The 27,583-nt window shown below is 39.0% G+C and overlaps 1 protein-coding gene across 6 annotated transcripts; it reads left to right on the plus strand.

Annotated features, from left to right (window-relative positions):
• The first annotated feature begins 208 nt into the window (after positions 1 to 208).
• On the plus strand, positions 209 to 27,477 carry LOC143032487 (BRISC and BRCA1-A complex member 2-like). 6 transcript variants are annotated; one of them, XM_076197356.1, is made up of 9 exons: positions 209 to 259; positions 3,647 to 3,728; positions 5,137 to 5,354; positions 6,445 to 6,534; positions 21,743 to 21,829; positions 25,928 to 26,065; positions 26,196 to 26,396; positions 26,542 to 26,670; positions 26,816 to 27,477. In XM_076197356.1, exons 1-9 carry the CDS (start codon positions 236 to 238, stop codon positions 27,014 to 27,016), a joined length of 1,170 nt encoding a protein of 389 aa, XP_076053471.1. In that variant the 5' UTR covers positions 209 to 235; the 3' UTR covers positions 27,017 to 27,477. The 6 variants fall into 6 exon arrangements, with proteins under 6 accessions (XP_076053471.1, XP_076053472.1, XP_076053473.1 ...); XM_076197357.1 differs by having other exon boundaries at positions 236 to 308; XM_076197358.1 differs by lacking the exon at positions 209 to 259 and adding an exon at positions 455 to 575.
• Positions 27,478 to 27,583: the final 106 nt, after the last annotated feature.

The raw sequence follows: 27,583 nt of genomic DNA on the forward strand, positions 1-27,583 counted from the left end.
ATTGCTGAGTAAAATGTAAACAAATACCAAGTTTGGCTTGACAACTAACTTAATTAGAAATAGCTAATTCAAGATTTAGGATATAACCACGTAATTGTTTCTTGTACAATTGTACTGTGGAAATGTAGTAATACCTCAGAAGAATTTCTAAAGGATATTTTACCTTTGTTATTATATATGCCCTTCCAGGGTTGCTAAATAATACACTCGCTAAGTAAGTAGTAAGTAGTGACGGATGGAAGAAGAGCAGAAAACATTGGTAAGATCTGTCTAGTAAGATTTATGGTCATATCTGAATGCATGGAAAGGTAATTCACATTAAATTCTCGTCTTCTCGGTCATAACTTCTTAGCTGAAGTAAAATTGTATTTTTTATTTAAAGTGGGAGAGTGTGACCTTGGTAGCATGTGATATATTAAGACCGAATTGCTGAAAATAGATAAACCATAATAGCTTATCGCAAAAGGAAGGAAAAAAATTCATTCAGCATTCAGTGCCATGACAAAGTAGTGTACAGAGGGCAGATATTCAGTGAGTGATACAGAAAGGGATTATTTTTATAAAATAAATCAAAGGTGGGTTGTACCCTAGAAAGACTTCAGTGAAAATAATTTTCACTGATAAATATAAAATAACATTTTCAAAATGTTACTTATTTTATATTTATCTTATCAGTTACTGATAGTACTCTTATTTTTTAGAAGTGGACACCCATGTGACATAGCATCAGAAAATTAATGATCTTGTAAATTATAATACATCAAATTCAATGTAATATAATTATGTTTTTCTTGGTGGAAATCAATAACAGAAACCATCGGATTGGGTATTATTTTAGTTGTGCACACCTACGTATTTGTAAATTATAGTACATGAACATAATATGTGATTTTCTTGGTGGAAATAAATAATATAAAACCTTGATATAAGTAAATCTACTAATGAATGAAACTGCTAGAACACCGTCCAGATGCCATGTTGTTGTCTGTTCAGTCCAGTCACTGTCAATTAGACTTACTATCATTATGGCTTTCATGTTGAGGACCGGGTGTTCTCTAACTCCAGTGATGTTAATAAGTGCTGTTACAAAGACAATAAGGTTTCCTTGGACTTTTTGAGAGAACACTGGGTTCTGCTGTCGTCTGTTAATTGTCTGAGGTACAATAATAATCAAGCTGTCGGCATCTGTGACAATAATATCAACCCGGATGATCTTTAGAATTTGAGGTACTGAATTACTAAATATAGGTTAGGTTATGTAAGGTAGGTTAGGCTAGAATAGACAAACTTATCATCCTTTCATTTCTTTGACCTCAACATCTATCAAAACAAACATGGCAAATCATTCAACCGCCGTGACTGTGTTCACTAATGAATCGGTTTTAGCAACTTTTTTATTATTGATTTCTGCCAAGAAAATTGCATGTTATGTTGATGTATTATAATTTACAAGATGATTAATGTTTTATTGCTACATCTTGTAGTTATACACTTCCAAAAATTTACCAAATATTGCTAGAAATGATACATAAATAGAGTTGTGGCAACTCCTTGAGATGCCATATTTATTTTGATAGATTCGGAGATCAAAGACAATGATCCTGATCACCTCTAGAATTATAGATACCACATTACTAAATGCAGATTAGGTTAGGTAGGCAAGTTAGGTTAGAAAAGACAAATTTATCATGTTTTTATTTCTTCGACCTCCACATCTATCAAAACAGATGGTGTCTCAAGCAGCCACTGTGACTCCATTTGTTAGTGAATCGCTTTTAGCAATTTTTTTCTGTTATTGATTTCTGCCAAGAAAAACCAAGCTAAATTTTTAGAAGTGCACACCTACGCAATATAGCAATAGAAAATTAATATGTAAATTATAATACATCAATGTAATATTCATTATTCTTGGCAGATAATAACAGAAAAGGTTGCTAAAAGCTATAAACTAACAAACATAGCCGCTTCGGTTGCTTGAGATGCCATCTTTGTTTTGATAGAGACTTAGGCCAAAGAAATTAAAGTATGATAAATTGTCAATTCTAACCTAACTTACCTAACCTAATCTACCAATCTAACCTAAATGAGCTTACCTAATCGAGAAACCGTGTGGAAATAAGAAGTAAACTTCTTGTCGTGATCTCCACCTGTAGGACTTGTTAGCCAGTTATTGAATCAATTTTACATGTCTGTCATATCAAGTTTTAAAAGGGGCTAATGAGGTAGTGGTCACTACACTTTTTGGGAGTGTATTCCAAAAGTTGACCACTCTTGTGTCAAACCATTTACCTTTCAAATTCATTCTCCAGTGTGTGCGTTTGGACAACTGAGGTGAGTGACCCCTTAAGTTGCTTGTATTAAGGGTAAAGAACTTGTTGAAGGGGACATTGTCAATCCCGTGGAGCAACTTATATACTTGTATCAAGTCCCCCCTCGTTCTATCCTGGAGGGTCTGGATTCCTAATCGCTGGCACCTAGCTTCATATTCCATATTAGATAGTTCTGGAACCAATTTGGTTGCTCTCCTCTGCACTTTCTCTAGGGTCTGAATAACCGAATCTAACCTACCTACCTAACCTAACCTGCATTTAGTAATGCGATACCTATAATTCTAGAGGTCATTAGGGATGTCATTGTTGTCTCCGACCACCAAATCTATCAAAACAAAGATGGTGTCTAAAGGTGTCAAAGTGGATGAAGGGGAAGGGTTGCCATGTTGGTCCTTGGTGTGGAGCTGCTGTGTCTTGATGCACTGCTTCCGACCTGGGCATTGGATGGGGAACAGTGATGGGTGCATGCCTTGGCTGGTTACCTACCATGAAAGGGGGAAAAGGCCTTTTGGTAGATATATGTATGGTTGATTAAAGTAACGGCTATGGAAAAAGTGAAAGGACAAGATATCTAAAGGATATTGAGAAAAGAATTTTTATAAAGATACTGTACATACATTTGGAATACCCCAAAAAGGGATATAGTTCACTGAAAAATTATTTATTTAAATCTAACATAACATTGAAACAGATGTGACTCCTTAAGTAGCTCTTTTCTTATACATTACAGTTAGGTAAACACAAGTAGATACAAATCACATGAGTCAGGTTCTTCACCTTTTACTTGGTGACAAGTTAGTTTATTGGGAAACACATCCTCTTAATGTCTATTTTGAATATGAAAAGTGATATAAAATTAAACACCATGTGGAAACATACCCTTTATTAGTAAGACTTTTCATTGTTATTGCATAGTCAGGTACTTGCTAAAGCTATAACAAGTGAAACATTGTACAGTGAGACCTCTCATTAACGGATGTTAATTAGCCGTGTTTTCGGTGGTTTTTGGGTGGCATAGTGATTGCATGCACTAGACAACAGCACCAAAAACACAGCTAATTAATGTCCGTTAATGAGAGGTCTCACTGTACTAATAAAGGCTCTGTCCTCACATGGGTTTTATTCTGATAGATTTGTTGGCAACTGCCAGTTTCATATATGAAAAGGGATGTCATTTATATTAGGAGGCTAGTTGCAAGATTTTTAGGATAGGGAATTTGCATTTAGCATATTTTTTATTTTTATGAGTACCATCATTTCTGTAGTTGTGTGATTTATATATTCATTGAACTAATAATATAATTTTTTATTTCTAGAATAGAATGGGGTCTACTCAAGTAGAAGGACCCATTGCATTCGCTCGACAGCTAGATTATATTAAGGGAAATGGCATACCAGGTAAGTTTGAAGGCAGTGTATTAATGATAATAATGTTTGAAATTTTACTGACTGGAAACCCACAGTCCCACTTTAGCAAGCAATTCTTGGGTGTCTGGTGATTCCTTTAATAGATTATGTTTTAACTAATTCTAGTTGATTTTATTTAACTTGGATATCATGGAGGCAAATGGGTTAAAAATAGCTGAATTTTGTTCTTTCTTTTGTATAGAGGGACCAGTGATGGACACCTGATTGTGATGGTTCTGCAAAATGGATAACAGAACTGCTCATTTTCAAAACCTGTCAACCCCCTCACCCTCATCAGGAGGTGCAGTTCTGAGGGGACGACACTTGGTCTTTGGACTGGGCCCAAGATTTCTCTCATATCAACTTAGACTGTCTTTTATACACTTTTTCACACTATATACAATTGGAACAAAGGAAGTGAAGAAAGTGGGATCTGAAAAAGACCTGAGCGTAATTATCTCAAATGACTTGTCCCCTAATAAACAAATAAACAAAATTGTCAGAGAATCCTACAACTTGCTCAGATCAATAAAGGTGGCTTTTACCTATTTAGATGAAGAAATGGTTAAAGAATGATTAGTCACACTAATAAGGCCTAGATTGGAGTATACTGCAACACTGTGGTCACTCAGTACCAAATAGAATATAAAGAAAATTTAAAGAATCCATGAAAATGGTCCCAGCACTTTCAAACCTAACCTAACCTCCACCACCACCGCCACCACCGCCACCACCACCACCACCACCACCACAACAACAACAACAACAACAACAACAACAACAACAACAACAACAACAACAACAACAACAACAACAACAACAACAACAACAACAACAACAACAACAACAACAACAACAACAACAACAAGTAAAAAAAATATATATATCCTCCCACAAACTGCACAAAACAAAGCATTAGACATAATAACAAGATGCACCAAAACCACTCTAACAGAACACCTATAGGTGTTGGGCTGATGCATGATTTCCAGACCAGACCCAAATTCTTTCGCTGTCAATTTCAACTATATTTCTTCCACCTTTTCATGTATGAAGAATGGACAGCTGGTAATTACTCCCTTCTGACTTTCAGTCAAAACAGTCCCACATTAATACAACACAGACAAAAGCCTAAAGTTTCTTTTCTCTGAGAGATCTGTGAGAATGCCTGATGACTGTTGCCAGTTACTATGGGGCTGTGGGTTTCCAGATAGTAAGACATGTAGCAACAATTATTAAAACCCCCATCATCAGCAAATTTAATTATCCTATCTTGAAGATCAGAGAAAAAAGAAACACTGATATAACTTACTATTTGTTGTTGCTTTCTAATTTTAGTTGATTTTCTATGATTTGTCAAATTATCTATTGATTTTGTTATTCATATTACTTTCAACAGGACTTTGTGGGGACCTTGTGGAAATAGTAGGTAGAGGAGATGATTTAGCCAGTTGGGAAAGCAAAGAAGATTGTTTGACTTTGAATATCCCATATGCTGGTGGTTCCTTCAGTGTTCATCTCCTACTTCAGGCAGAGGAACCTTGGATACCTCCTGATGTATCCTTTGAAGATCAGGAATTTATGTCATCTATTACTGTCAAGGACCTAGAAGATCAGGTATTTCAGATTGTAGTAATTTTGAATTTAGAATTTGGGTGAAAACTTTATTTGTTCATTCATTTGTTTATTTATTTACTTAAAAGTGGCAGTTTGCCAACAAGATTGACGAGATAAACACCATATGAGGACGGAGCCTTTATTTGTACGACGTTTCGCTTATTACAGCTTTTTCAAGTACAAGTTGAGATACAAATGCTTGAGATTAAATAAGGGGAAAGGAGGGAATGGGGAGAGATTGTATGAAGGGTTGATTGTGCTGACATCACTGTATGGGGCAGAGACATAAGAACATAATGAAGGAGACTGCAAGAGACCATAAGGCCTACATTAGACAGCTCCATATCCATCACCACCTGACATGGAACATAAGAGAGGAAGTGTCTGAGAAGTATGGTATAAGGAAAGAGCAAGAAACAGTGAGGTGAGGAAGAAAGTAGGGGTTGATGAAAATGTACTGGGATGGTTTGGACACATGGAAAAAATGAGTGAAAAAAAATTAGTAAAAGAAATGTGGAAGGCAGAGGTGGATGGAGTGAACATGAGAGGGTGACCGAGGATGAGATGGAATGGGGTGAAAGGGGTGTTGGGCAAGAGGGGGATGTATGTTGAGGAGGGAAAGGAGAAGGCAGAAGATAGGAGTGAGTGGAGAGTGGCTGTGTATGGATGATACTGTGATGAATGGAAAGGAGTGGGTGGGGGATAGGGGGTTAGGGAATGGTTATTTGCAAATGATATTTTGACATAGCCCAAAAGAATTTTGCTTTGTCTTAATGTTTCTGCACAATGTGATAGAAGGATAGCCTTGCTATGGATGTGCTGTGTCTTGCTGCATTGTTTCTGTCCCAGGGCAATGGGTGAGATGCAGGGATGACCTGTATTCCATGAGGAGTCAAGATAAGAGGGTGGGGGAGAACTGGTGGATGGTAGTGGAATGGGTGAGGATGAAATGGGTGGGAGTGGAATTATGGCTTTTGATTTTGGGTACCTCCCTGGTAAGGGGGAAAGAGCCCTTGGTATATGTATGTATGTATGTATTATTGTTTTTTTCTTTTTATGGATGAAACACCAATATAATTTCTTATGCCAGGTACCAGCACTCAACAACTGGGACTACCATAAAGATGATATTGTTGCTCAACTTGTCTTCCAAATTCTTCAGCTGTACAAGAAACATCAGGTAAGATATTGTAGGATAAATATTGAGGGTAATGTTATACTTCATTAACTAATGAAATATCTCTTGCAAGATAGCACTGTACAAAGTAAGTTTTATTTGTTATCAGAATATATAAAAATTCTTATGAATTTTTATTGCTTCAAGATATTCTCTTTATTCTGTTTGCATTGCATGTGTGCAAATATCCTCAACCAGACACATACAGGGAGACCTCATTAACGGACATTGATTAGCTGTGTTTGTGGTGTTTTTGCTGTGTTTTCTGTGTTTTGGAGTGGTTTTTGTGTGGCATAGTGATTGCACACATTAAACAACAGTACCAAAAACACCGAAAACACAGCAAAAACACCTCAAACACAGCTAATTAACGTCTGTTAATGAGAGGTCTCACTGTACATACATAATGACCTCAAGCCTTGTAATAGAAGTGGTGGCTGAGCCAAAGCAGGCACCAGTGCCAAAAAAGAAGAAGAAAAAAAAAAAGAACTTACATCACCCTTCCCATTTCAGCATCTTATTCTGTCCTCAATTAGTTTTGTATTAGTTTTATTTGTTATCAGAATATATAAAAATTCTTATGAATCTTTATTGCTTCAAGATATTCTCTTTATTCTGTTTACATTGCATGTGTGCAAATATCCTCAACCAGACACATACATACATAATGACCTCAAGCCTTCCCATTTCAGCATCTTCTTCTGTCCTCAAGTAGTTTTGTATTAAACCTCCGCTCCTGCAGTCCTAGTGGCTATCATATTCCTTCAAACATATTACAAAGTCACAGCAGTAATTTCAGAGGATTAGATCCTTCATGTTAAAACATGACAACATACTTAACATACATATACATAAATATACCAAAGGCTTTTTCCCCCTTATAAGGGAGGTAGCCAAAAAACAAAGGCATAAAATCACTCCCACCCATTCCATCCCTATCACACTCCACTCCCCTCCACCCTCTTCCCTCCCTCTTATCTTAGCACCTCTTGGATGACAGGTCATTCCTGCATCTTGTTCACTGCCCTGGGTCAGAAACAGTGTTGCAAGACACAGCACATCCACAGCAAGGGCACTTCATTAAATCGGCGACCTCCCCTCTCTGTCCCCTCATGCAGAAAAGGAGAAGATGGGGAGACATCCTTTCGGGCTGCATCAAATTTTTCTCACACATACTCCCTCACCCTCCATCCCCCACCCATTCCACCTCATGGATCACAAAATCATCCATATACAACCATTCTCCATTCATCCCTGTCTTCTGTCCTCTCCCGTCCTTCCTCAACAGACATTCCCCTCTTCCCAAAAGCCCCTTTTACCCCATCCATCCATCCATCTCATCCTAGGTCAATTCCTTCTCAGACATTTCATCTCAAACACATTCAAACTCCTTCTCTCTTTCTTATGTTCCATGTTTCTGCCCCATACAGTGTTGTCGACACTATCACTCCTTCATACAGTCTCCTCTTAGTATCCACTCCCAAATGTCTATTTCTCATTACACTTTTTAATCCACCAAGGCATTTACTCACTTCTCTCAATCTACATTCTACCTCCACCCCCACTCCTCCCTTTCCTGCCACATTCGCACCCAAGTATCTAAAACTATCCACTTCCTCCAGTCTCTCTCCCTTAATGCTCACTTCCAGTCTGCTGCCACTTTCACCCCTTGTACATCTCATCACCTTACTTTTGCCCAGATTTATCTTCAACTTTCTTATTTCACACACTTTCCCAAACTCTGTCACAAACTTCCTCAATCCCTCCTCTGATCCTGCTACAAACGCAGTGTTGTCTGCAAACAGCAACTGGCTTATCTCCCACTTTTCTCCATTTTCTTTAACCATCTCCAAAACCTGAACCACCACCCTTGCATTTACCTCTCGCACCATCCCATTCATGTAGAAATATACTTAAGAACAGGCATAAAGTCTGTCACTGCAGGTCATATTACTAAAATATTTATAAACATGGGCACCACAACTATATTATGAGCCTTATAGAAAATAGTCTGACTACTTTAATGAAGCTAAAAACATGTTCTATTATTTCCATAAACAGAAGAACCCAGAAACTATGGACTAAATGAGGGAACTACTGGTTTAATTAAAGCTGTTTGTCTGTAGGTTCTGTGTGTTGAGCATATTATATATGAATAAAAGGTTGTACTAATTTTCAGCAACTACTGTCAACTCCAGTGATATTACATACATACATATACCAAGGCCTTTTCCCCCTTCCAAGGGAGGTAGCCAAAAAGGGAAAGGCATAAAAACACTCCCACCCATTTCATCCCTAAATACACTCCACACCCCTCCCACCCTTCCTCTCATCTGAGCACCTCCTGGATGACGGGTCATCCCTGCACCCTGCCCACCGCCCTGGGTCAGAAGCAGTGTCGCAAGACACAGTACATCCACAGCAAGGCCGCTTCATTTAATCGGCGACCCCCCCTCTCCGTCCCCCTTTGCATATAAGGCGAGGACGGGGAGAAATCCCTTCGGGCTGCGTCAAAAATTACTCACACATACTACCCCACCCCCCATCCCCCCGCCCATTCCTCCTCATGCAATCACAACATCATCCATATACAACCATTCTCCACTCACCTCTGTCTTCCGTCCTCTCCCTTCCTTCCTCAACAGACATTCCCCTCTTCCCCAAAGCCCCCTTCACCCCATCCCTCCACCTCTATTAGTTTTTTAAAAATATTGGCATAAATAATTTGTGCTATATTTTATTGTATCTGTAAGTTTTAAAACATTTGGGTGCATCAATATCGATATCCAAGTTGTGATACACTACTGACAACTCATGGTTCGATGTGAGCTTTGAGACACTATGTTGTTTTTGTTTGTTGTGGAAGATGAATCTTGAATCTTGAGTAATTGTGAGTAGGACTAGGACATTTTGATCATACATGCTTATACCAAAGGCTTTTTGCCCCCTTACACAGGAGGTAGCCAAAAAGAAAAAGGCATAGAAACCACTCCCACCCATTCTATCCCCTACATACTCCACCCCCCTCCACCCTCTTCCCTTCCTCACATCTTGGCACTTCCTGGATGACGGGTCATCCCTGCATCCTGTCCACTGCCCTGGGTCAGAAGCAGTGTTGCAAGACACAGCACATCCACAGCAAGGCTGCTTCATTAATTCAGTGACCTCCCTCTCCATCCCCTCATGCAGAAAAGGAGATGGGGAGAAATCCCTTTGAGCTGCGTCAATTTATTTCTCATACATATTCCCTCACCCCCCATCCCCCACCCCCTCATGCATCACAGCATCATACACAACCCTTCTCCATGCACCCGTATCTTCTGTCCTTTCCCTTACTTCCTCGACAGACATTCCTCTCTTTTGTAATGCCCCTTTTACCCCATCCATCCATCTCATCCTAGGATGCCCCCTCATATTCACTCCTTCCACCTTTGCCTTCCACACCTCTTTTACTTATCTTTCTTCACTCATTCTTTTCATGTGTCCAAACCATCCTAATACTCTGTCATCAATCCTATTTCCCAGCTCCCTTTCCACCCCTGTTCTCCTCACCTCCTCATTTCTCACTCTATCTAGCCTAGTAACCCCTATCATACTTCTCAGACATTTCATCTCAAACACATTCAAACTCCTTCTCTCTTTCTCTCGTATGTTCCATGTTTCTGCCCCGTACAGTGCTGTCGGCACAATCACTACTTCATATAACCTCCTCTTAGCATCTATTCCCAAATGTCTATTTCTCATTACATTTTTTATTTCACTTCTCTCAATCTACATTCTACCTCCACCCCAACTCCTCCCTTGCCTGCCACATTTGCACCCAGGTATCTAAAACTATCCACTTCCTCCAGTCTCTCTCCCTTAATACTCACATCCAGCCTGCTGTCACTCTCTTCCACTCTCTTCCCTTGTACATCTCATCACCTTACTTTTGCCCACATTTATATTCAGCTTCCTTCTTTCACACTCCTCAAACTCTGTCACCAACTTTCTTAATCCCTCCTCTGATTCTGCTACAAGTGCAGTGTCATCAGCAAACAACAACTGGCTTATTTCCCACTTTTCTCCATTTTCTTTAACCATCTCCAACCCCTGACCCACTACCCTTGCATTAACCTCTCACACCACCCCATCCATGTATAGATTGAACAGACAGGGCGACATAACACATCCCTGATGAAGTCCCACCTTTACCCCAAACCATTCACTCTCTCCATTTCTAATCCTAACACAAGCTCTACTACTCTCGTAAAAACTCTTGACTGCTCTTAACAGCTTTCCTCCTATCCCATATGCCTGCAGTACCTCCCACAGTGTCTTCCTGTTTACCCTGTCATTAAGCCTTTTCCAAATCCATAAAAGCCCAAAAAACATCCTTACCTTTTCCTACAGCTTTCTCACATATCTGTCTTACCACAAAAATCTGATCTACGCAACCCCTACTTGTATCCACACTGTTCCTCACCAATAGCTCCCTCTGTTCTTCTAATCCTCTCAATCAAGACCCTCCCATAAGCCTTCCCAACTACACTTAACAAGCTGATCCCCCTGAAACTACTACACTCACACTTGTCCCCCTTTTCCCTTGTAAAGTGGAGCTATACAGGCACTCCTCCAGTCCTCTGGCACTCTTCCCTCTCTTAAACAAACATTAAATAACCTCACCAGCCAGTCCACCAAAATTATACCTCCTTTTTTCAGGCATTCTGCATGGCATCCATCCAACCCAGGTGCCTTACCTGCTCTCATCATCTTAACAGCTGCCTTCACTTCATCTTTCTCTATTTCTCCTCCATTTTCCTCACTCATCACTCTCATTTTCTTAGCGCTTCCCACTGCAGCTATCTTTCCCTCCCTATCCTCCTTCACATTTAGTAACTCCCTAAAATACTCTGCCCACCTTCCTCTCACTGCCTTCTCTTCCATTATCATCTCTCCATCTGCACCTTTTACATTTTTCTTCTCTACTTGATTTGCCTCCTCTTCCTCTTTTAATATCTTTCTAAACTTCTTTTTATTACTCTCAAAATTTGGTCATACTCTCACCCCATTTCACATCTGCTCTCCTCTTTGCCTCCTTTATCTTATGCTTGATCTCCCTTCTCTTTACTTTGTACCTCTCATATGATTCCCTTGTCCTAATTTGTAGCCAATCTATGATAGTCTGCTTCTCTTCTACACCCTTCTTTGCTTCCTCATCCTACCACTCACCACCCTTCCTTCTATTTCCTCCCGCCCTCCTTGTTCCACATACCATCTTTGCACACCTTATGACTCCCTCCTTAAACCATCCCCATTCCTCCTCCACTACTAGTTCAACTCTATCCTTCATTCCCTCCCACTCCTCTTTCAGCTTGTTCTTGTACTCCATCTCTTTTTCTTTCTCATTTAAGCAGTTCACTCTAAGTACCTCCGTACCTTATGCCCTTTTGCTCTTTCTCCACCTATCCTCCACTCAACTTACCTTCCACCAGAAAATGATTTGATATTCCCCCACTCTCTCCCCTTAGAACATGTACATCCTTAACTCTTCCTACCATACTCCTGGTCACCACTATATAGTCCATTAATGCTCTACCACCCGTCCATCCACCACCCTCTCCCATGTGTACTTATGCTTGACTTTCTTCCAAAACACTGTATTTGCTATCATCAACTCCCTTTCAAGACACATCTCCACCATCAATTCTCCACTATGATTTTTACATGGAACTCCATATTTCCCAATCACTTCATGTATTGGTTTGTTTCCTACCCTAGCATTAAGGTCTCCAAATACAACTACATTGACATTTGTCCTTAATCCCTCTATACACTCATTTAAATGTACCCAAAAAGCCTCCCTTTCTTCAAATCTCTTCTCACTACCAGGCCCATGCGCACTTACAAAAACCCACATCTCCCTTCCCAGCTTCACCTTCATCCACATCAACCTTGAAGAAACCTTCCACTCCACTACACATTTACCTACCTCTTCACTTACTAGTATAGCCACTCCTTCTCTCCCTCATCCTCTCTTCACTCCTGAGAACCTCCCAACTACACTCCCAAACTCACACTCGCCCTTCCTTTTCAATTTAGTTTCACTCAAAGCCAACATATCCATCTTTCTTCTCACAAACATACTATCTCATCTGTACCACATCCACGCACATTAAAAGACCCAAACCTTAGGGCACTGATTGGAAAACTCCAAGACCCTCTTATGCCTTTACTTCTTTTTTTTTAATGTCCCCTGTGGGGCTACTGGTAGCAGGATTCCTAGTCCTAACCCCCGTCCTGTTTTTTTCGCCTCTCACGACTCAAGTGGGAATACATGGTGGCAGCATTCTACCCCCCACCACAGGGTAGGCGAAAAAAGGAAATGAATATTCAGAGAAATGGTACAGGACAGTAACAAGTGGTTGGGGGACAGCATAACAGAGGGACAGTTGTAGTATAATAAAAGTGTCATAATTTCTCTATGAGCAGCCTTCCTCTATCACAGACAAAAATGATGTGTGGCTCTGGTCTGTAGAGGCACCCCTTATAGACCCTAAAGTATCAACTGCATGCTACTTTGCCACAATAACATGTAGCCAATACCCCAGGCAATCCCATTACTATGGTTAACCTCTTCACTGTGGGGGACATCGCACGTCTGGCAGCATTAGCTGCCCGACGTGCGATGTTGCGTCATAATAATTGTATTATAAAAAATAAAGTCAGTGCTTAGTCTTTTGTTCTCTTTCACCCATGTATTTTGATAACCATAGAAAACTGATGAAGCCAGTTTAGAGAGAATGAAAATTACGTAGGTACGACTACAATAAATATAATCAAGATGGCGACTTTGGCATCATCGAGTACCCACTTGCTCCTCATGCCGCCTACGAAGGCAGCACCATATGGAAGTGGTTAACTCCCATCATGTCCTTTTTTTTTTTTTAACCTCTTCCATACGGTGACGCCTACGTAGGCGTCATGAGGAGCAAGTGGGTACGCGAGGATGCCGACGTCGGCGTCTTGATTATATTTATTGTAATTGTACCTGTGTGACCCCTATACTCTGTAAACTGGTTTCATCATATTTTCTGTGGTTATCAAAATTTACGGGCGAAAGAGAAAACGATTAATACAGTGGTGACTTTATTTTTTATAATGTGAGTATTATGACGCAACATCACATGTCTGGCAGCTAATGCTGCCTGCGAGATTTTGGCTCGTATTGAAGGAGTTAATTAGGAAAAGGAGCAGGAGGACGAGAAGCTGAGAGAAGTGTGGGTGCTGATGAAGGAATAGAGTGGAAGTAGGTGTGGAAGAGGAATGGGGATGTTTCAAGGAGGAAGTGACAAAGTGTGCAAAGATTGTATGTGGAACAAAAAAGATGGGAGGGAATAGAAGAAGGTAGTAGAAGAGAAGTGAACAGTCGGGGACTAGTTACTAAGTAGGGTGAGAGAAAATTTTGAGAAATATAAAGAAAAAAGAAGAGAAGCAAAACAAAAGATAGGCTAAAAGGAGAGTAGATGTAAAATGGGGGAGGAGTATGACAATATTTTTTTAAGCAATAGAAAGATATTTGGAAGGAAATCAAGAGAGGAAGGGGGAGGTGAGTCTAGAGAAGAAAAGGTAAAAGATGTGGATGGACAGAACTTGATGGAAGAGGGGATGGCAAGGGGAAGATGGGCAGAGTATTTTGGAGAACTGTTGAATGTGGAGGAGGATAGGGAGGGATTGGTGGTAGCTGTAGGTGCTAAGAAGATGATGGTAATGGGAAATGAAAATGAAGGAAAAATACGAAAAGATGAGGTGCAAATAGCTCTGAAAATGATGAGAACAGGTAAGGCTCCTGGATTAGATGGGTGTCATATGGAGTGTCTGAAGAAGGGAGGTATAGTAATAGTGGACTGGCTAGTGAGGTTGTTTAATGTGTATCTAAGGGAGGGTAGAGTGTGTGAGGACTGGAAGAGTGCCTGTATAGTTCACTTTACAAGGAAAAAGGGGACAAATGAGAGTGTAGTAGATTTAGAGGAATTAGTTTTTTGAGTGTAATTGGGAAGGCTTATGGAAGGGTTTTGATTGAGAGGAATAGAGGGAGTAATTGGTGAGGAACAGTGTGGGTTTAGGAAAGGTTGGGGTTGCATCGATCAGATTTTTGTGGTAAGGCAGATATGTGAAAAAGCTATGGGAAAAGGTAAGAATGGTTTTTGGGCCATTATGGATTTGGAAAAGGCTTATGACAGGGTAAACAGGAAAGCACTGTGGGAAATTTTGCAGATATATAGGATTGGGTGAAAGTTGTTAAGGTGTTTTTATAAGAGTAATAGAGCCTTTGTTAGAATGAGAAATTACTACTATATTTCCTCTCCTTCAGTATATCAGTCAGTTCATACTTTGTATCTTCCAACAGTTTGGAATGATCACTTTCTGTCCAGGACTGTGTTTTAGGGGCACATACACTACAGTGCTCGACAAGGAAGTACAAACAGTTAGCGAGAATGAGTGATGTGGAGAATGAATGAGTCATAAATCAAAAAACAAAAGCTCACTTCCATACCTCTAATACTTTGATGGGTGGCCTTTACGTCCAATGATCTCACGAAGGCGGTTTGGAATGGAAGTGGCGCACTTGGCAAGATGTGCAGGGGTTATACTAGCCCAGGATTGGCGAATGGCTGCCTCGAGCTTGGGCACAGAGCTCATATCTTTATCCTGCAGGTCTTGTTTAATGTGGTTCCACAGGTTTTCTATTGGGTTTATGTCAGGACTATTGCCTGGCCAGTCTGCTATGTAAGGTATATGACAGTCTTTAAGCCACTGAGTAACACTACGAGCAGTGTGGGCTGGGGCGTGATCTTGTTGAAAGATGTTAGCACTTGAGCTATTAAAAGAATCCTCCAGGTGGTCATTTAAGAGTTCATAATAAACATATTAGTTCATTTTTACATTTTTTGGAAGTACAACAAGGCTCCCAAGTCCTCTTCCACTAAAACTTCCCCATACCATGAGAGTGGCTTAAAAGACTGTCATATACCTTACATAGCAGACTGGCCAGGCAATAGTCCTGACATAAACCCAATAGAAAACCTGTGGAACCACATTAACCAAGACCTGCAGGGTAAAGATACGAGCTCTGTGCCCAAGCTCGAGGCAGCCATTTGGCAATCCTGGGCTAGTATAACCCCTGCACATCTTGCCAAGTGCGCCACTTCCATTCCAAACCGCCTTCGTACATGATTTTCTTGTCTAAATCTGAATCATCTTGGATTCAGTATATTGTTTTCATCCAGATGTTTTATCCATCTACTTTTTCCACCTTTTTCACAGATTTTAGCTATTGTGCTTGTAAGGGAAACTGGTCTGTAATTTGTTGGCCTTCCTTATTTCTTCCCTTATAAATTGGTACGATATCAGTATTTTTCCTGTTCTGGTATTTTTCCTGCTTTGAGTAACTTAAGATGTTATATATTTTGTCTATTAGTTCTTCTTTACATTCTTTTAAAATCCAGTTTGCTATTCCATCCAGGCCATGTGATTTCCTGATGTCAAGGTTCATTATTTGGTCCCTTATTTCTTTCTGTGTTACTATTATTTCCCTCATGGTGGGAGTGGGGGTGGGGGGGTTTCACTTCTTTCCCTTCATCCCAATGTTGCATTTTTTCTCTAGTGAAAACCAACTTGAAGTGTTTAATAAGTCTTCTCTGTCAAGGACTTCTGTACCTTTCATGATTCTGTAAATGGCCAATAGATCGCCTCTTTCTCTTCTTCTGTTGGTTCACTTTAGACAATCTTTGTATATCAATTTTGAAAGTGTTGTGGCCATTTTTGTCATTGCTCTTTGGAATCTTTCTATTCTCCTTATATTCTTTGTTATACTGGGTGCCCATAGTGTTACAGTGTACTCCAATCTTGGTCTTATTAGTGTGACTAGCAAAAGTTTGTTACCATTACTTCATCCAAGTAATTAAAAGCCACCTTTATTGATCTTAATCAATTTTAGGTTTCTCAGACTATTTTATCTATATATTTGTCTAGGGACATGTCTTCGTTGATAATTACTCCTAGGTCCTTTTCAGAACTAATTTTCTTTACTTCCTTAGCACCGATTTTATATTGTTCTGATATTCTTTTTTTACTTTTTCCAAATTCCATTATACTACATTTCTTAATGTTGAAGTTCACTTCCCACTTTTGACTCCATTCCTAGACTTTGTCCAGGTCTTTCTGTAGCAATTCACAGTCTTTTTCTGTACTTTCTTTAGTAAATTTGCATTGTCTGCAGAGAAGTTTATGTAGCATTCTACATTTTCATCCATGTCATTTATAGATATATATATAGCAAACATCAGAGCCAATACTGAACCCTGTGGGACTCCACTTATCATTTCTTCCGAAGTCGAGTTTTTGTCTCTAAGCACCACCCTCATTTATCTCGCATGCAAGAAATCTTCCGTCCATTTCAGTAATTTTCCATGTACACCTGTGGTTTCAAGTTTTCTTAATAATTTTTTTGTGTGGTACTTTATGAAATGCCTGTTTGTGTGACCATTAATCATTCAGATACTAAAATACTTTATTGCTATGTTACAAATCTCACATGTTTATTAAACAACTTTGTCATCAGTGTGGTGGAAATAGAACAGTATAGCATTTAAATCCTTTTATGTATTGGCACTAATTGTTTTTGATGCATCTGTGATAACAAAACAGGCAGTTTTGTATATAGATGATGTATATTGACAGGTGCACTAGTACTTCTTTTAGTAATGTAGGTATAGGGCAATCTCTTTTTGTGTTGCATCAAGTACTTGATGATCTTGGTGATGCCTCACAGGTAGATGCATAGTTGCATGCTGTATAATAATTTAGGGATTTTTTTTTAAGTACCCATCTTATACCTTTCCTTGGTGGTCCAGGGAATTTAGCCAGTGATCCTCTGGCTAAAGATGACACCAGTGAGACAGCTTTCTTTTGTAATACATCTAGGAACCTTCACATGTTAGGTTGGTAAGTGCCATTATTGGTGTGGAGTATGAGATACCAGCCCATAGTATGACCAGTGGTGCATTATGAGTTTTCCTGTACATGGATGCATGGTAGATTCTCATTTATATGGATTTGCATGTTCCACAATGGAAGACAGAATTTGTTTATTGTGTTGACAGTAGTTCATTAATCTTCTGGTCATTGGGCTGATAATATATGAATTAAAAGGCTGAAGGCCTTAGGTTGTCTTTAGAGTTGTTCTGTGTCTTCAATCTGCAGACCTGTGCATATATGTTTGGTAAATGCTGCTGTAGAGAATGACAGTAGGAAAGAATTACTGTATTCATAGTATTGATTTGTTGTTGTTATTAATTCCTCTGATCTGAGACCTGCCTGAGAAAAATGCATAATCCTGGAAGGAGTGTGGCAACAATACTTCAAGAATCAGGCATCAATTATTGGTGTTCTGTACATTGCTTTAGCTAAGATAGATGATTTATGTTAAGGGGCTGACTAGAGACTGAATTGGGCTTCAGTTGATCAAGACCATATATTGTTCTGATTTTTCTTGTCTATATATCTGATTATCTATATACCAAAGAGTTCTTTCCCCTTATAGGGAAGGTAGCCAAATCAAAGACATGAACCCACTCCCATCCACCACTCATTTTCCTCTTATCTTAGTTCCTCATGGATGAAGGGTCATCCCTGTCTCCTACCCAGTACCTGGGTCTGAAGCAATGCAGCAAGACACAGCACATCCACAGCAGGGGTGCTTCACTTACATGGTGGTCCCCTCTCCCTGCCCCCTTGTGCAGGAAATAGAGAAGATAGAGAGAACTTCCTTTGGGCTGTGTCAAAATATCATCCATACACAACCATCCTCCACATACCCCTTTCCCCTCCTTCTCCCTTGCTCAACAGACATTCCTCTCTCACTCAGACCCCCTTTCACCCCATCCATCCATCTCATTCGTGGTCGTCCCCTCAAGCTCACATCATCCACCCCTGCTTTCTGCACTTCTTTTGCTAATCTTTCTTCATTAACTTTTTCAATGTGGTCAGATCAATTCCAATAATCTTTTTCTTCTTGTCAGCTGAATGAAATCATTTGGCATTAACTAGTGCTAAATCTGTAGAGTATATTTCAGGCTAGAGTAGTTAAGTTAGGATTGAAAAAATCAATGGCCAATGTGCTTTCTTTTGTTTTAGAGTGTGATTTACATATATGGATTATATATATATATATATATATATATATATATATATATATATATATATATATATATATATATATATATATATATATATATATATATATATATATATATATATATATATATGTGGTGGAAGATGACCAGATATTACCTTCATGTTATTGAGAAACAGCTGTGGACTTGGGGCATGATACTACCTTTATTTGTTACATATCATTGAGGAAATTTGAATGATTTCACTGCCAACCTAGTGTCATGTGCTTGTAGCTTAATGATGAGAGGTTGGAACATAGCATGTTTGTATGGGTACTTGCACATTCAGGTAACAGTATAAAGGGCAGCTGCATGAGGGTATTGGTCTTTGCTTATCATCTATGCATTGTGGCCATAAACATGCTTGACTATGTCCTATCAAGGAGATTTAGATTGGTTTTTGGGGTTGATACTTGGAAGAACAGTTCGAAGGCATTTTATGGATATATCTTCACCAGTCCATGGTTTTATCCTGGTCTTGGTTACTTCATACCCTTTAATGGTCTTATTTGTATGAGTTAAGATTGTATGCATGCACAGTTATCTTATGATTGGCAAACTCCTTAGAGATGGAGTTGTGGAGTTTAATTTGTACAGTATATTTAAGTCTGTCTAAAACTTAAGGGGAAATAACCTTGCAACAGATACTTATGAACTTCTTAATGAACATTTTATAATTCACAAATTGTAGAACTAGAATAATGTACAGCTAAATCTTATGTAACACTAGTTCATGGAATAAGATTATAAGCAGAGTTTTATGTAATCAAAACCATAGGGACCTAGTGACACTCCTATGGACTAGAGTCACAAAGTATTCTTTTATGACTGGAGACTAATCTTTCTGCTACCTTCCTTAAATGTTTCCTTTACCACCCCTGTGGTTCCAGGTCTTCAGTAACCGTCTTCAGCACCCTGTGGCAGGAACAAGGATACATACATATCATCATCATATACCAATGCTTTTTCCCCCTTCCAAGGGAGGTAGCCAAAAAGGGAAAGGCATAAAAACACTCCCACCCATTTCATCCCTAAATACACTCCACACCCCTCACACCCTCCCTCTCATCTGAGCACCTCCTGGATGACGGGTCATCCCTGCACCCTGCCCACTGCCCTGGGTCAGAAGCAGTGTCGCAAGACACAGCACATCCACAGCAAGGCCGCTTCATTTAATCGGCGACCCCCCCTCTCCGTCCCCCCTTGCATACATACATATACCAAAGGCTTTTTCCTCCTTACAAGGGAGGTAGTCAAAAAACAAAGGCATAAAAAACCACTCCAACCCATTCCCTCCCATACTCCACTCCCATCCACCCCCTTTCCTCCCTCTTATCTTGGTTTCTCCTGGATGATGGGTCATCCCTGCATCTCATCCACTGCCCTGGGTCAGAAGCAGTGTCACAAGACACAGCACATCCACAGCAAGGCCACTTCATTTATTTGGGAACTCCCCCCATCCCCTCATGCAGAAATGGAGAAGATGGGGAGAAATCCCTTTGGGCTGTGTCAAGTTATTTTTCACACATACTCCCTCACCCCCCATCCCCCTCCCACTCCTCCTCATGCATTACATCATCATTCATACACAACCATTCTCTATTCACCCCTATCTTCTATCTTCTCCCATCCTTCCTCAACAGCCATTCCCCTCTTTCCCAATGCCCCTTTTACCCCATCCATCTCATCCTTGGTAGCCCCTTCATGTTCACTCCTTCCACCTCTGCCTTCCACACTTCTTTTATTAATCTTTCTTCACTCACTCTTTTCATGTGTCCAAACCATCCCAATACTTTCATCAACCCTATCTCCCAACTCCCTGTCCACCCCCATTCTCCTCACCTTATTTCTCACTCTATCCAGCCTAGTAGCCCCTATCATACTTCTCAGGCACCTCATCTGAAAAAAGAATAGTTTCCCACACAGAGTGGTGGATATCTGGAATAAATTGGATGAGGAAACAGTGAGTGCAAAAACTATACAAGAATTTAAGAACAAACTTGATGCTGAAAGATACAAAGATGGGTCACTATGAGCATAGCTCTCTTCCTGTAAAATACAGCTAGGTAAATAAATACATTCAAACTCCTCTCCTCCTCTCTTATGTTCCATGTTTCTGCCCCATACAGTGCTGTTGGCACAATCACTCTTTCATACAATTTCCTCTTAGCATCCATTCACAAATGTCTATTTCTCATTACACTTTTTAATCCCTCAAGGAATTTACTTGCTTCTTTCAATCTGCATTCTACCACCACCTCCACTCCTCCCTTTCCCAGCACATTCATGTCCAAGTATCTAAAACTATCTACTTCCTCCAGTCTCTCACCCTTAATATTCAGTTCCAGTCTGCTGCCACTTTCTCCCCTTGTACATTTCATCACTTGTACATACTGCCATATGCTTTGTGAAAGGATACTAAATTGTGGTGGAAGAAGAGTAGTAAGGACCCCCCCTCTCTCTGGCTCTCTTTTTTTTTCCCATCTCAGGTTACCACAAAAAGTGTGCTATATATAAGGGGAAGTAATGCCTTTGTGTATATATGTAATATATATTTTTCTAAAGTAATTTTGGTAATATTATGTATGTTCATAAAAAATGGGTCTCCCAATACAAATCTGTCTTAACCAAAATACAGGTTTTCTTTCTGAATGTGGTTGTTTTGAGCCAGTCATGTTGCATTAGATGTGGAATTACACAAGATTGTACCTATCCTAGTGATGGTGATTTCATGCCTAAAGTGCTGTGGTTGTCTTGAAATGACCATAATCAGGAAGATCTACCTGTACAGAAGCACAGCACCCTATACTAGGGTCTTCATACTTATTTCAGACAAAACACAAAATCACTTCACTGGGTTACTTGCACTGTGGCCTGTTTCCTGGGTACTGCTGGTCTCATACAAGAGCAAATTGGGACAATAGATTGCTTAATTGGTTTTAATGAATACAGATTGTCATATTTCTATTAGATTTTTTTTCTGAAATTTGCTACAGCTTGAGAAACTGGAAGAGGATTCTCGCCTGCAGTTTGAATACCAATCAGTTCTCGGGACCTTGGACCTCGGGGAATCAGATATTGAGGTATTTACTAAGATCAGTGTGGTACTTCATTCTAGAGACTTTCTATGCATTAACCCATTCCTTGTTGAGATGCTTGTTCATATCTGGCTAATGCTAAAGTATTTTATTCAGTTTAATGGTACACCCTTGACAATGAAGGTTTAAACCTAATTCGATTGGGTCATTCCCTCTCTTGTCTCTCACTTATCTCTGTGTCTCTGGCTCATCATCTCTTTGTTATCTCTGTTGTCTCTTGTCTCTCTCTCATCTCCCCTGTCTCTCTGTCGTCTGTCTTTCCTCTCTCTGTTGTCTCTCATCTGTCTGTTGTCTCTCTTTCATCTCTCTGTTGTCTTTCTCATCTCTTGTCTCTCATATCTCTCTCTCATCCCTCATTCTTATCTCTATCTCTCTATTTTTCTTTTTTTTTTATCTCCCTGTGTATTTACGAAATTGTGTTTGCCTAATTTATGTATGTGTTTGTGTTTTTGTTTGTCTGCCTGTCTGTTTGTCTCTGTTTTCTTCAAACTGGGCCCAAGATATCTTTCATACACCTTGACCTGTATTTTTTCACTTTTTTTTTTACATAGACCTGACATCCTATGATTGATCTACTCCTTTATCTATAAACTTGTGACAGATTTTGAGCTATTGAAATCTAATACAAAAATTATTACTGTATATTATAAATAATACCCTCTCATATCTGAACTGCCATTATCTGAACCACATCTGAAACCAGTGAACATTATTGGTATAATGCTAATGATTTTCAAACCTTTGATACCCTTTTTTTTTTGGTGCAAATATGTCTGCAATTGCTACTTTTTGTGTGGTTTACTACCTGCATTATCTTTGTGGTTCCTCCAATTGCAAAACAATACAGGAAAGTGCACTGGAGAGGTGGGAATGGAGACTAGGGGATTGGGAAGGATTTACCTCACATATCTGAAAACTTCCCAAACCCAAAAGTCCCATGGGCCAATAACTTAAGTTATGAGAAGGATTGGTGTATTCTCATAATTATCTAAGGTCCTAAGGATCATTGCCAGCTGCTGTCAATGTATTTATTGATTTTCTGGATACTATTATTTGCAGAGCTGGGTGTGTTACCATCAGACAGGTAGTGCATTACATCAATGCGTTACCTATTTTTATTTCCTTAGAATGGTCCATGTTACTGCATATATATATATATATATATATATATATATATATATTTAGGGAAGCCCACTGGCTGAGCGAGTTAGGGCATCATTACTTGCGGTGAAGGTCGAGGGGATGGTAGCTCAAATCCTGTCACCGGCAAAGTTGAACAAGGGGCATGGTTCATTAAACTCCATGTTACAAAGTCTCCTTTTCTGCATAAGGGGATGGAGAGGGGGGTGTCGCTGAATTTATGAAGCGGCCTTGCTGTGGATGTGCTGTGTCTTGCGACACTGCTTCTGACCCAGGGCAGTGGACAGGATGCAGGGATGACCCATCATCCATGAGGTGCCAAGATAGGAGGGAGGAGGGTGGAGGAGAGTGGAATATATGGGAAACGAAATGGGTGGGAGTGATTTCTATGCCTTTTTCTTTTTGGCTACCCCCCGTGTAAGGGGGAAAAAACCTTTGGTATGTGTATGTATGTATATATATATGTATATACACAAACACATATATACACACACAATAGAAAACTCACCTAACTGTGAGGAAATAGAGAGAGAGATATCCCCCTCAATGAAAGAAATAATTGTAACACAGAAGGAATTCAGCAACCCTTGATGTCAGAAAATCACATGGTCCAAATAGAATTGCAGATTGGATACTGAAAGAATGCATGGAAGAATTAACAGATAAGATATACATTATAATTAAATTCTCACGTAAAGAAGGAAAAGTGCCACAGGATTGGAAGAATGCAAGCATTGTACCGATTTATAAGGGAGGAAACAAGGAAGACCCATCAAATTACAGACCGGTCTCCCTGACAAGCACAGTAGCAAAAATTTGTGAAAAGGTCATCAAAAATAGATGGGTTAAACATTTGGAAGAAAAAACTATACTGAATCCAAATCAATTTGGATTCAGACAAGGAAGATCATGTACAACAAACTTGATCTGCTTCTACTCAAGATTAATAGACATAATACAAGAGATGATTGGGCAGACTGTGCCTTTCTGGACCTACAAAAACCATTTGATAAGGTACCACACAATAAACTAATAAGATAGAGTCAATAGGTGGCATCAGAGGAAAATTATTGGAATGGATGAAAGACTTCCTGACTGGGAGGAAAATGAGAGTAGTAATTAGAGATAAATTCTCAAATTGGGAAGAAATGAAAAGTGGTGTCCCGCAGGGATCAGTACTGGCCCTGATCATGTTTGCCATATACATAAATGACATGGACGAAGGAGTAGAGTGTTATGTGAATTTTTTTGCAGATGCAAAAATACTAAAGAAAGTAAAAACGGAGGAGGATTGCAACACATTACAACAAGACTTGGACAAGATCTGGAAATGGACTCAAAAGTGGGAAGTGAAATTCAATATCAAGAAATGTAGTATAATGGAATTTGGAAAAAGTAAAAACAGAATATCGAGAGATTATAAAATTGGTGAAAAAGAGGTAAAAAAAGTAAACTCTGAAAAAGACCTTGGAGTGATGATCAGCAAAGACTTGACACCGGATAAGCATATTAATAAAATTGTCGGAGAAACCTACAATTTATTGAGGTCAATAAAAATGGCATTTGCCTATTTGGATGAGGAAATGATAATTTTTTTTAACTTCACTAATAAGACCAAACTTGAGTACGCAGCAATGCTATGGACACCCAGTACCAAAAAGAATATAAAAAAAAATTAGAAAAAATACAAAGACCAATAACAAAACTGGCACCAACTCTTTCCAAAATGACATATGAACAAAGACTGTCCAAATTAGAATTACCAACTCTGGAACAAAGAAGGGAAAGAGGAGACCTACTAACTATAGAATTATGAAGGGAATGGAAATCTTAGATAAGAATGATTTATTGAAATGGGACAATGGAAAAACAAGAGGACATGAAAAGAAACTAAAAAAAAGATAATCACAGAAGAGATCTGAAAAAAAAAAAAAAAAATAGCTTCCCACACAGAGTGATAGATGCTTGGAATAAATCAAATGAAGAAACAGTGTGTGCAAACACTATTCAAGATTTTAAGAAAAACTTGATGCTGAGAGATACAAAGATGGGTCACCATGAGCATAGCTCCCTTCCCGCATAATACAACTAGGTAAATACACACACACAAACATACATACAAAGTCGATTCAGAAAGGGACCTGGGAGTGATCATCTCAAGTGATTTGACACCTCATAAACATGTCAATAAATTATTTGGAGAGACTTTAACTTATGATCAGTGAAAGTGGCCTTTGACTTCATGGATGAAGAAATGGTTAAAAAAAATAGTAGTTACACTGATAAGACCTAAACTAGAATATGCTGCGACACTATGGGCACCTAGCACAAAAAAGAAGATAAGAAAATGAGAAATAATCCAAATAGCAGCAAGAAAAATGGCACCTACACTATCAAATCTGACATACGAACAAAGATCGGAGAAATTACATCTATCAACACTGGAACAGAGAAGAGAAAGGTGATTTGTTGGCCATTTACAGAATTGTAAAAGGGATGGAAATTCTCAATAGAGACAATTTATTAAAATGGGACAGAAGAGAAACAAGAGGACACGAAAAGAAGCTAAAGAAGGACAGTTATAGAAGAGACCTGAAAAAGAATAGCTTCCCACATAGAGTGATTGATGTCTAGAACAAACTAAATGGAGAAACAGTGAGAGCCAAAACTATACACAATTTCAATAATAAACTGGATGTGTAGAGATATGAAAACGGGTCACTATGAGCATAGTTCTCGTCCCGTAAAATACAACTAGGTAAATACATATACAGTACATATACACATATGCAGTAATGTGGACTGCTCTAAGGAAATTAAAATTGGTAACACATTGACAGAAATGCAACCCAGATTTTTAGGTAACACACTACCTGTCCGGCAGTAGTGCACCCAGCTCTGATTATTTGTTGAGTGTTTTAATAATAAGCATTACTATTCCAGGTATGCACTAATGGAGTTGGGTATCAAGCACCTTCCTTTCTCATCCGACTGCCGCTTAGTTTGCAAGATGTGCCTCCTATACTAGTGGATGCCAACCCTGGACCTGCCATTGCTTTGCTACAAGTTGCATTTCATGGGGTCAGGGACTATGAAAATTATTATGTGAACAAATTTGTTTGCTTAACAGTAGAGTAAATGTTTTGATATATCTGGAAACCATCCATAGAAAATATTTGCTTATGCTTTTATTTCTATTCTTAACTTTTAGAATGAAGGAAAGTTTACACCAAAACTTCACTTGTCTCCAAGAGTAGAAGCAGTCATAGGAGGGAGTGGTAGTTTCTCTCTTCCATATGTGGCACCAGGACTGTGCCTTATTGACTATTTGCCACAGCTGATTCAGATGCTTGAGCAGAAGGTCAAAACTGTAGTTCTTGGATTTGAAATGAGGAAGCAGTTTATAGCTCAGGTGAAATGGCTTACTTGTGTAGCAATATTTCATGAGGGAATGGTGCAAACATTTGGTGATCTCGCCATTTATTATAAGGGAGATAGTTCAGAAAATTACTAATTAGTATTACTGATGGTGTATTTTCTTATTGTGCTTGTTCCAGGTTCTCTGCCAGTTTGGATGTGCAATATTAGAATATGATGCTGAAAAATTCAGCAAAATGTGTTTACTGTTTGAATGGAAAGAGTTTCATTTTCTGTTGTTGATTACATTACCTGTACACTTCCCACAGGTGAGGGTTTTTAGATACATGTTATTCTAGACTGTTTTGTTTAAGATATTTTAGAATTTTCTTGTATACATAAATTGTATTACTTGTTACTTATCAGAATTTTCTTGAAACAAATCAGAATATAAGATTTCTTATCCTCTCTCAGGAACCACCTTGTCTCTCACTACGATCAGTCTACCACAGCACCTTTGGGTTACCTATTTCTAAGGAACTACAAGATATGCCCTACAGCCCACGATGGTCTCCGGAGGAAATGGTAACACGATTGCGCCAAGCAATGCTTCAGTACTTACCCACCTTCCAGCAAGATTGTGTTAGTAGTGCTGCAAAAGAGCACAGCAAGTAGGCCTATTGGGCATGTGTAATATTGTTTTGAAAGGGTAGATATAGACTGGAATTTTTTATGTTGCCTAATATTTTTTTTTGCCAGTCATAGCTAATGAATGGATGTGCACTTCACTTAGGTACATTTTACCTCAGGAGGTTTAATACAGGAGTTATATTTGTGAGACAGATTTCATATTATGCCAGTTTTATATCTGATGTGAAAATATGAATTGGTTTTAATAAATTTTCAGAAAAAACTGTTTGTAAGAATATACCAAATGAGGTTCACTGTGGACTTAACTTACCAAAGATTTCCTGGCTCCCTTTTGAGTCAGTACAACTTTTCTAACCTCTCTTATTTCTTATTTTGCTGTAGTGTGAGTCACACTTAACATGTTCCTTAACCATCATGAAATGTTTTAAAATGACATTGTTACCTTTTTATGGTTCATATTTGAAATAAAAGTGTGAAAATCTAAATATTTTATATTCCTGAATCTTATTTTGTCACAGACTGATTGATTGTCACTGAGGAAATGATGTTAATGTTTTGGGTGTCTTCTCCAATTTGGACTCTTACAAAGGA

Source organism: Oratosquilla oratoria, chromosome 13 (assembly GCF_046742065.1).
Source record: "Oratosquilla oratoria isolate Oo_2021 chromosome 13, ASM4674206v1, whole genome shotgun sequence".
Lineage (NCBI taxonomy): Eukaryota > Metazoa > Arthropoda > Malacostraca > Stomatopoda > Squillidae > Oratosquilla > Oratosquilla oratoria.

Bases quoted from the DNA above. Each gene is read 5' to 3' on its own strand.
- LOC143032487 (XM_076197356.1), top strand. From the start codon at position 236: ATGGAAGAAGAGCAGAAAACATTG. The intron at 260-3,646 runs GTAAGATCTGTC...TTTTATTTCTAG, and splicing joins AAGAAGAGCAGAAAACATTG to AATAGAATGGGGTCTACTCA. The intron at 26,397-26,541 runs GTGAAATGGCTT...TGCTTGTTCCAG, and splicing joins GGAAGCAGTTTATAGCTCAG to GTTCTCTGCCAGTTTGGATG.